General features: G+C 39.6%; 1 protein-coding gene across 6 annotated transcripts in view; it reads right to left on the bottom strand.

Moving 5' to 3' along the window:
- COL13A1 (collagen type XIII alpha 1 chain) overlaps nucleotides 1-11377 on the bottom strand; it is a 211839-nt gene that overhangs the window by 33917 nt on the left and 166545 nt on the right. For all 6 annotated transcript variants that reach the window (XM_042458083.1, XM_042458084.1, XM_042458085.1 and 3 more), the window contains 6 exons: nucleotides 8522-8674; nucleotides 7340-7429; nucleotides 6527-6571; nucleotides 6336-6377; nucleotides 4568-4594; nucleotides 3316-3396 (listed from right to left, as the gene is read on the bottom strand). In XM_042458083.1, the coding sequence (XP_042314017.1) occupies nucleotides 3316-3396; nucleotides 4568-4594; nucleotides 6336-6377; nucleotides 6527-6571; nucleotides 7340-7429; nucleotides 8522-8674 (438 nt within the window). The remainder of the gene's footprint in view (nucleotides 1-3315; nucleotides 3397-4567; nucleotides 4595-6335; nucleotides 6378-6526; nucleotides 6572-7339; nucleotides 7430-8521; nucleotides 8675-11377) is intronic.

The raw sequence follows: 11377 nt of genomic DNA, 5'->3' as shown, positions 1-11377 counted from the left end.
CAAAAAGCTTTTTCATTTCAAATTCAAATAAAATTACCAGCAGGCACAGAGTTAGTATGCAAAGGGAGCTTGTAGCAGTTTGAGACTAACTGAAAGAAAGAAGTTTATAGAATGAACTTTCATAGACTTCAGCCTACTTCCTCAGATGCATGTTAGGAAGTCCTCAAGTAGAGGAAGTAAGCTGAAGTCTACAAAGGCTCATGCTGCCAACATCTTTCTTTCAGTTAGTCTCAAAGCTGCTACAAGATCCCTTTCTACAGTGGTGTTCCTTCCCCGGAGTGTCACGCAGTGCGGTCCACACCATCGCACCCTCTAGTGACACCACTGCCTTAGCATACTGATTTTGCAGACTAACACAGCTATACTTTTGAAATTTTGGCACAGAGTTAGCCTGCTTTGGAATAGTGAGGGGGAGAGCAGAGCAGAGAAGGAGAATGTTGCTGTAATGCCGGAATTGAAGTGAACAGTCTCTCTCTCTCTCTGTGTGTCTGTGTGTGCGTGTGTGTGCATGTGTCCAAGCAGTGCAGTCATGCAAAACAAGAGAAGTGTGATAAATATTTTCAAAGCAGTATGTTCCTATTTCCCTTCATGATGCAATTGCTGCAAGACACGAGGCTGGTGTGATGATGTCCATAGTGGAGGCGGCTGCAGCAGGTAGGAGTTGTCAGTAAAAACCAGGATTTGCATAGGCAAGATTTTCTGCTAGTGCTACTTACGAAAGGCATAAAGTATATGAACTTACTGTATATATTGACATAACTCAACATGTAGGCCAAAATGTGATTTTAAAGCAAAGCAGGGATAAACTATAAAGGAAGGTGAGCATGACCTAAATCTTAAATGTAATACCCTTAGGTCTCCTTAATATAATCCCTGTTGAAGTTGTATTGCCCCTGAATACAGAGTTCATTTAGCTAGCATGGTTAATTGCCGTCAATGGACCTCCATCTCTAATCTTTATTTAAAAAAAAAAAAACAACAGCAAAGTTAGTAGATTATCTAAGTTAATTATGTGGTTTGTAAAGTACTTCCTTTTGCTTCCCCTAAAACAAATGAATCACTTTTACTGGATGATCCAGATGTCTACTAATAGGAAGGGACTATCTGCCTTCTTTATATTAATAATTTTTAAACCTATACATTTTCATCTTGTAGCATACGTGGCCATATTTATTATAGTACTTGCTAAAGTATAGAATCTTCACCCACCTACTACAACTAGGATTATTTCAAGAGACTTTGAATTATCTGAACAATAAATATTACTATCCCTAACTGGATAATGTGAAATGGTATCAGAATCACATGTCTTGAAAAGCAGCTTTTGAATAATGTAGTGATGTTCCCATATAATTAGTTCTCTCAATTTTATGAGAACTCAGAAAGAGAGAATGCAAAGCAGACTTTCACCAAAGTTATTTTATAATTATTTTGCATCCATATCTCAGTCTCATTTGGACTCTACTGAACTGACTGGGTATACGATATACTTCTCCATCCACAAGCACTATCTGGTTAGATCAGTACCAGTATATATAAATCACCAGTCAAAAGGAAGTAATGGATACAACTTTATATATCAGAACTGCCCCCTGAAATATGTACTTAATAGGAGCAATGTTATTTTCTCTGCATTAGTGAATATCATCTTAATTTGTGTGTTTCGTTCTTCAAACCTGTCTGAAGACTTTTTTTTTGAGAAACTCTAAAGTTTGGTTGAAACTAGTACTGCCAAAAAATCCCATTTCAATACATTTTATCTTGCATTCTGTTGGCAACATGCCTTAACTCTCCAAATGCATTTCCGTTCTTAATTTTTGAAGTTCAGATGGTTTAGTAGAGATGGTTTAGTTTTTTAATAACCAGGTCTCTTTTTTCCTATCCATTTTGTACTGATGTCTGGCATTCTCAATGCCATGAAAATCTACTATAATATTGGTGTTGAAGAATATATCCCAAGTCCATATATGAATGTAATAATTCTATGTTTTGGTTTGTTTACTGAAAATTTCCTTCCCGTATCATCCAACTCAGGATTGTTCTCACCAGTAATTGATTATTAACACCAACAACAAGCTGCATACAATCTGTGAATATCACTGAAGTCAGGAAAGAGGTCATCTGCATAGTGAAGTATGACTGGGATTCATCTCTTTATCAGGTACATATAACACTGGCTCCTAGATTCTACTAAGAAGCTGGAAATTCCCAAGCTGAGGATTCTTCAGCATGTTTCCCACCTGACACACAATATCTTTTGTGTAGAGCATTTTAGAGTGCTAATTCCAGCAGCATGGCATACTGTGGTATTTACATCTGTGAGCTGAATGGCAGAGTCCCTCATTCAGATTTTTTTCCCCTCAGCTATGAAATAAGCTATAACTCCCTTGGAATTTATATGCAAAATGGGGACAAGAGTGCCAATCCACTTTATTTGAATGATTACTGACAGAAAGCATATGAATTGCTCAAAACCTCAGAGTGCAATCAGACTGTGCATCATTGTCATGAATATTATTCATTGGATCTACCTGATACTGGCATAGTGGTTTGAGAGATGGACTACTACTCTGGAGACCAGGATTTGACTCCCCAATCAGCCATGAAATCCATTGGGTGACCTTGGACAAGTTACACTCTCTCAGCCTCAGAGGAAGGCAATGGCAAACCTCCTCTGAACTAATCTTGCCAAGAAAATGGTCACTTGAGTGCCGTGGCTGAAGCTTCTAACAAATATACTATGAGTGGATACCCCGATTGACCTCAAGGGGCGGGATATAAATAAACTATTATTATTATTATTATTATTATTATTATTATTATTATTATTAGCATGCCCAGCTACTAGCTAGGCTTTTTACAGAGCCCACAAAGAACCTATATGACATTTCCAAAGGCAAACTGCAATCTAGGGGGCCATTCAGACTACATTTTACCCCGGATCAGGACCTGAATTATCCACGTGAAGTTCATATTCTCCCTGAAACTTTCACTAGCGATTCAGAGGCTTTCACACCCGTTTCATGGCAAATGCCCCTTGGCGCGGGTCATTTAGAATCAGGGTAAAAGATGTCTAGGCATTAGTCCATGGCAACTGATGGATCTATTTGAAGAAAGAAGAGAACCATGCAAAACTTGCACTTTAAACAACACAACTTCTTTCCCATTTTAATAGACAAGAGTTCTTTGCTGTTTCCTCCTTGTTCCTATCATTCAAACTGACATTATGTGAACATTTTGTTTCTTATGTTGGCATTTTGCTAAAACTGGGCTCATGTTTTTCTGTGACATTTGCCTTGGCTTCTTGATACTTACGGGCAATCCCAGCGGACCTCGGTCTCCTTTTTCTCCCAAGGCACCCTTTTCACCTTTCATTCCATCAACGCCTGCTTCTCCCTAAAGGAAACATACATCAAGAGATAGCCTAACACAACTTTGGGATATTTCTGAATAGTCTTTAATTACACAGCAAATCTATCCAGTGCCATCCAGGATAACATATTAATGATCATGGTAACATGGGATTTTGTAGCAAATTTTACTCTCACAACGCCAAGCTGTTTCACTGGTTTCAAAGAAGACATTTTTAATTATAGGGCAGATGAGTGAAAGTATAAGAGAAGTGAGGCCGGTACCAAATTTATGGCAAAGGGAGGGAATCCTATGGGCCATGAATGTCCCAAATCCAATCTGTAGAGGACACAAAGAAGCTACCATAGCCCAATTCCTCTAAATTACAAATGAAGCTGGAAGAAATTGAGCCATGGGACCTCTGATCTCTTCCATGTCTATGGGAATGAAAGCATTCAGAGCACCATCAGATGAAGATTACATTCATTCATTTTGAGCTGAGAATGGGTGGGGCAAGAGGGAGCACTGAACTAATTTCCTGCATATTGTTTCCATATTCCAAACTATCTACCCAAATGGATAATTTTTAAAGATACACTACCAATATTGAGTGGCTAATGCATTGGCACATAATGAGTATGAGTCACAGGGATTTAATTTAACTCAGTGCAAGCTTAATATGTTCATATTGGCCCGTTACAGACTGCCCAAAAGGGGCGGTCTTGGGCCGCTGCTGGTTGCAGCGCGGGGAAGCCGCTGCAGCCAAACCACGCGACTCCCCCGCGCTGTAAAAAAGGAGAGCGAAAATCGCGCTCCTTCCGGCAACTCGGAAGAGACGTCGCAAGTGCCAAAGCGCGCACTTGCGACGTCTCTTCCGGGTTTAGACGTCCGGACGCTGTGCGTCTGTTACATCAAGATGGCCGCGCCCGTCTGTATAGGGCGCCGCCATCTTGCCGTACGGAATACGCGCGAGGGGCAAGGCGCGTCTGGAAGCGCCGCCCCTCGCGTGTATTCCTGGCGCAACGACAGCGCCGCTTACGCCCGTCTGTAAGGCGCCAAAGTTACGCTAACAGTATGAATGAGGTACATTAGTGGTGCTACATTTAGAGAAATTCTTAACAATCCAAAGCCAGTGTTTTGACCTCCAGGGCATCCTCTTAAAAATTTCCTCTGAAAATACCTAATCTGACACAATATGATTGCCCTTCATTCTTACCTTCGGTCCCGGAAGGCCTTGAACACCCTATATTTGGAACAAACAGCAAGAGGCAATAGATCATTCTTGCAGCTTATATTTCTGAGTCCCAAGTGCACACAGTTCCCATACTATTGACATTTTCTACTTATTCTATACCTGCTAGCTAACAGTTTAAATGATAGTAACAAAAATATTAATGGGAAATGCCACTGTGTTGTTCGCTTTTATTCCCATCCTTTACTGTCCATAGGAAATAGATGTAGCATACTAGAAACAATGTAAAAAGTCTTCTTTCTTGACTTGTTGATATGACTTTTTTCATATCATTTTAAATGCTTTAAATCATTTGCATATAGAAATTTTAGCTGGAAGATTAATAAAAAATGTTCAGCAAGACAGAAACACTGGTCCTTTGTTTTACTTGGCCATTCCTTTCCTTGGCCTCTGACCAGGAACAGAAGCCAAACGGAACATGGAGACAATGCATCAGTAATGATGGTGGTCATCAAAAGGAACAGGTGAGAATTCTGTTTTTGAAAACTGTTACAGTGGAGGAGAAGGAGATTTCTGGGTGTGGATATGTGTGAACACATGTGCATGTGTCTATTATCAACAGACCTCCTAAACACCTGAAATTTAGCATGGATACTAGGTGGATCCAGGGGTGTGCAGCTCAAGGTAATTTCCCATTAATTAATTTCAGTTTCTAAATTAAAAATGATTTGTATCCTGTAGTACAACTTTAAGCTACTAACTGACATGCTTTTTCCCACCAGGAGAGATGAAGCTGGGGATATTCATTTCTCTATAGAACCTCTAAACATCTCTATGTACTCATTTTCTCTTTGTCATTGTTGTTGTGTGCTTTCAAGTGGATTCTGAATTATGCTGACCCTAATGCAAAAGGGTTTTCTTGGCAAGTTTCATTCAGAGGGTGTTTGCCATTGCCATCCTCTAGCCTGACAGTGTATAACATGTCTGAAATCACCCAGTAGGTTTACATGGCCAAGTCAGGATTCGAACCCTGGCCTCCAGAGTCATAGTTCAGTACTCAAACCACTATATCATGCTGGCTCTCTAGTCCTCTACAGGACCATTAAAAAACCAGTTTAGAAAGAATGATAGAAAATGATGGAAGGGGAAATAGGAAATAAAGAAAGGAGGGAAAGAAGCTTAGTTAAGGGAAGGAGAGAGAAAATGGAAAGACTGAATGAGCACTGGAATGGTGGGAAAAGAAGACCAGTGAGAAAGAGAAAGAGCAAGGCAAAGGGAGAGAAGAGAAAGATCCAGGGAAAGAGAAAGAGGGGGTTTCTAACTAAGGCTAAGCTGGTACTTTGCTTAAAATGGAATAAACACTTTCAGTTAAGCCACAGAAAACAACTGAGTTTAAAGGCCCTCTTTAATGCCACGATAGAAGGGCCCCACTGTATTTCTCTGAAGAGAAAGTTCTAAAGCATTACTTCTTGGGCTATCGCAGTGTGGGACTAGCATTTCCCTCCCATTGTGCCAGGGACCAATACCATATTTATGCCCAAATTGTAATGACTGCTTCTTCTTTTTTCTTTCCTGGAAACTCTCCAGGGACTAGCAGCCAAGTGACTGAGGACTAGCACCAGTCCACTACAGGGCTCCACTGAGAAGGCTTTTCAACAATACATTGATTTTACATTCACTTTAGTGAGTAGTGCCTTTAAAGGTTTGGGGATGTGTGTGTGACAGATAACAAAACTGACTAGGGGAGACACTCAAAGGTTACCTTGTGCATTATATTAAAGACAGGACTTACTGGTGTTCCTGGTGGGCCTTGTGGCCCTGGTGGCCCAGTTACCTAAAACCCCAAAATAGAGAACCAAATGTCATTGCCAGAGTAAATAATTTTAAGTTGAAGTTCATAGCATGTGATGCCCTGAGGGATGCTCTCAGTTATTGGGATTGATGAATTGTTTTTAGAAAATAAATTGTGTAGTGATAACTCACTGTATCTCCTGTGTCGCCCCTCTCTCCAGGTTCTCCCTTCTCTCCCTGTAAGAGCAACAAACATGATGGCATCAGTCAAAGGACTACTACTTCTTTATTATGATAGTATTAACAAGCTTGAGATGGTGGAAGGAACAGAGGAAGACATCTTTTACAGAATAAACAGAATGGAAGTTATTGTTGTGCTTCTCCACCCCTCACCCCAATACCACTGAATGCCTAAACTATGCTATATTTATTTTGTCCTAATAGTTGACTGCCATCCTCTCCAGTTTCATAAATATCCTAAGTTCAGACCCAGTCCTCCTATAAGTCTGGGTGAGGCATCTTCCTTTGGTGCTGGAGTGTCAGTTAATACCTTAAAAATAGCCTATATCCAGCAGATTATGCCCCTTCTCCTTGTCATTACTCCACAAAGCCTCATGGGCTGCCCTCTGGCTGTGGCAAATGGCACAGCTGGGAAATGTATATTTACCCACATAGTTTCCTCCCTCCCAGGTGTAATAATCTACACTCTTAGCTCAAAGATCATGAAGAGCTCAAAAAGCAATTGTGTTGACACCCCCCCCCATCCAAAGCAAGCAGTGATAAACTGAACTAGCATAGTGACTATGGCAAGAACTGTGGTATGAGCAGCACTTGGTCCAAATGTCACCTCAGCCTCAAATTCACTTAATGGCCATCAGCTTCAGTTTCTCTCTCAATTTTAGCCGAGAAAGAACTCAAGGCAAATTATTCTTATTAATATGCAAGTTTTTGAAGTGATTGGCTTCTGTGGTAGTTTTGGGATACAGCATTCTTTGAATGGCTTACTGTAAAACCTGGAAGCCCAATTGGACCTGGTAGACCTGGTGGTCCTGGCATCCCTCGATCACCTTTTTCTCCTGTTAGGCCATCAAGACCCTATGGGGAAGAAATATTTATTTTTAAATACTAAACTATGTTCTGAAGAAATATGTGGTTATTATTTGCTATATATAGACCAGCATTAATTTTTGTAGCAGTATTGACAGCCAGACATGTAGGCTGCTGACTTCACTCTTGACAAGAAGGCTGGACAATACCCTTGATAGTCTTTCTTTGCAAATGTTCACAGTTTATCACAGTCTTCTTGCTCACATGTTTCTTGCCATGTCACTAATGAAAAGGAATACTAAGTAGACTGCAATCAAGTGCTTCTTGGGTCTATTTCAAGGGACACTAAAGTGTAGCAAGAGCCATTGATTCAGCAGCAGGAGCAACAAATGTAGATGCAATGACAAGAAAGAGCATAGTTCAAGAATGCAGTGGAGTAGTATGTGTGTGTCTGAATGTAGGCATAAAGATGATACAGTGATAATCCCCGATGTGGTATAATTTAAGCTTTTGCACGAGATTCAAAGCAACCAGGGAGGTGCTGGTTGATTTCACCTGGTGGTCATTCTGTTCTATAGGTTCCCCATTGGCCTACTGTAAAATTTCCTTGACTTTGGCCAGCATTCCTGACAGATCTGTGTCCTTTAACAGCTTCTCCCCACCAGCATTGTCCCCAACTACTGTCATACAAGAAACACACATAATTTGGTGAAAAATGAAGCAAGAGAGCTGTCCATTGTACTCATATCTAGAAACTAAAGTGTGTCTCAAATTTCTTCCTTAGAAGCTGTCATCAAGAACATAATTAACAATCTTAAAGTAGAAAACAGTGAAGGGCTTTGATTCTAAGGTCAGATAAGACACCCTTTCTTGTATATTATTATTAATATGCTATCTCTTTATTCAGAGGAATAATAGGTACATTACAATTAAGCAATTATCAGGGTTGATTCATAAAAGAGCATGGAGGGGGGGCAGAGAGGGAAATCATATGTCTACCTATAGATTTGTAGCCTAAAGGGGAATAGGGGGGTTGATCTTAATGTTTACAGTAATGTTAAAACTGCATTGTAGGTTTTTCTGCTGTGACTATTTGCAAACAAATAGTTCACAGTTACCAAGTATGCTGTGTTTACTCACTGGTGAGCCAGCCTGTCCAGTCTCCCCCTTTTCTCCTTTTGCTCCTGTGGTCCCCATGGAGCCAATTTCTCCCTTCATTCCTGGAGGTCCATCTTTCCCAGGAGGTCCTTTGGGACCAGGAGGCCCCATCTCTCCTGGTTTGCCTCGTGGCCCCTACAAAAGTTATTTGCAACATAATATGTCTAGACCAGTTTATCAGCATCCAAGGGCCAGCTTTCTACTTTACAATAAAGGTCAAAGTCTTCAGACTTCGGAGAAGCCTCACAGATATCAATAAAAACAATGCAGAGAAATGTAGGTGTATTTAAATCACATTATAGTTAACAAAGGTGCTTCCAGATACATGACTTCTAGCATTACCAGTCAAAAGACATTGTATAGCTATTCTGCCTTTTACCTCCTCAATGGATTGTCTGTAGCAAGATAAAAGATGGAAGTAATAGTAGAAATTATGAAATGGTTATAACAAAAAGTTGTTGATGACACTTGCCTCCGCCTTCCATACAATTCTATTAATAAAGCAGGCTGAAGGCACTTAAAAAAGTCTCACCTATAGAATTCTGAGAAAAGTGCTAGATATTTAGCATTCCAGTCTTAATCCCATTTACTTGGAAGTTTGAGCCATTCATTTTATGATGCTGCACTTTCCAGGAGCAGCTTAATTATAAGTTTGTGACTAATTTAGATTTTACCTAGGTAACTGCTCCCTCATCCACCTAAAGCTTTACATTCTTCTAACACTTAAATGAATGTTGAATTTTGAATTTTATATGAAGAAAGCTACTGTAACCAAATACTGAAAGTAAGTTGTTTTAACCTATTTTATTCTCATACTGCAACTACAAGATGTAGTGATGATTGCCATTGTGGATGGTTTTTAAAAGATATTGAACCTATTCATGGAAGACAAGTCTATCAATGTTTACTGCTCATCGTGACTATATTATTTCCATATCAAAAGCATTGGAAACAATACATCTCCATATCTGAGTAGCTACAAAACACATATGGGAGGGTGCTATTAAGCACATAAGCTGCATATTGGCTTCCCATAGTCAAGTAGTTGGTCACTGTGTTGTATAGAGACTGGATATGCCTTTGGTCTGGTTCAATATATTCATGTTCTTATGTGAAGCAGGCCTTTCTGGGTGAAGTCAGGAGTGGTGGGTGGACATGAATGACAGACTTTGCAAAAGAGATGAAGGGCAGAAGAATCTTTGGGCATGGGAGGACAGGAGGTCAATGATGGAAAGCAACAGAGTGACATGATTTGAATCTATGTATGTGGATACAACTGAATACAATTTCATCCTTTCCAGTCAAGCAAAGTCTAGGTATTTGATGATTGATTGGTGGCAGAGAGTCTTTTTCATGGGCATATGCATTTAATCTTTATTGGTGGATTTCAGATGATTTTATATGTTTGAAAATGAATGGCATTTTCATATAATAGCTTATGTAATTGTACTTTAACTTAGATTTATTAGCGTTGTCTTGTTTTAGCATTGGAAGCTGCTTCGAGTCCCATGTCAGGCATGATAAATAAAATCATACAGACTTTTTTAAAAAACAGATATTTAAATTTTTATTTTAAAAATTTATAAACTACTGTATCTTTCAAAATGAAGTCAAAGCCAATAAAACCAAAGGGTTTTAAACAATAAATTCAAGAAAATTGCATTTTGGGCAGAAATGTGATCTGGTATACTGTAAAGGATAGCAAAGATAGAACAACAATAGCAAAAAATGTTTAAAAGAGGAAACACCAATTAAATAAAAGGGTAGAAATAACACATTATATACATATGTATTAGCGTACTGATTGATGCTCAGAGATAACAAAGATGGGGCTATGTTACCTCTATTCCTTCTCCTAACCACTATGAAGGCATGAATATAATGCAAATAGCATATTTGAAAACATAGAATTCCCTTTCCAATATGAACACATCAGTCACTGAGATCATCTTCAGAGACCCTTCTCCCTGTGATCCCCAGTAACTAGCTAGGATAGTAGCATGGTCCTTTCCTATTCTGGTGACACAAGTCCTTTCCTACTGTGGTGATCAGATTCACTCAGGGCACTTTTAGATGTTGAGTAAAATCTGTAGCCAAATGGATTTTAAATCTTACACTGGTTTAAGCATCTTCTTTTTTATGTTACTGCTCATTTGCTGTCTTAGTTTTACCATTTTTATTGGTGTTCTGATTGGATTTGTAAAGTTTTTATATCCATTTGCTTTGTAGCTCACCTTGTGGGCACTTGGTGGAGGAGTATAAAGGCCACAAGTAAATAAATGGAGAATTTTACCCCTGTACCAGATAGCTTAGCTACAATGACACATGCCTTAGTTACATCCTCTTTGGACTGCTGTAACATGCTCTACATGGGGCTTCCTTTGAAAAATGCTCAGAAACTTCAGCTGGTCCAAAAAGCTGCAGCCAGACTGTTGTCTTGTTACATGGAGCACACCAACTCCTTTGTTACAAAAGCTCCACTGGCTACATCATTTCTGGGCACAATTCAAAGTATTGGTTATGATCTATAAAGTTTGTGTCCAGGGCCATATCTTCCTATATGAGGCAGCTCAAACTTTGAGATCTTTTGGGGAGATCCTTCCCTTGAACCCAGCACTCTCACAGGCACATCTGATGGGAACATGGGAGAGATTTTTGGTTGGCTGCTCTCTGGCTCTTGAACTCTCTTCCCAGGGGGTTAGGTTGGCTCCTTCCTTACTGTCCCTCTATTGATAGGTGATTACTTCTATTCTGAGAGGTTTTGCGGAACTGGTTGCTTTCAAGAATTGTTTTCATAGTGTACTGTGGATTTTTTAATTTTCTTTGCCTTTTTACCAT

This window comes from Sceloporus undulatus, chromosome 3 (assembly GCF_019175285.1).
Source record: "Sceloporus undulatus isolate JIND9_A2432 ecotype Alabama chromosome 3, SceUnd_v1.1, whole genome shotgun sequence".
Lineage (NCBI taxonomy): Eukaryota > Metazoa > Chordata > Lepidosauria > Squamata > Phrynosomatidae > Sceloporus > Sceloporus undulatus.
The sequence above is the reverse complement of the archived record's forward strand: the minus strand, read 5'-3'. Positions and strand labels throughout refer to the sequence as shown.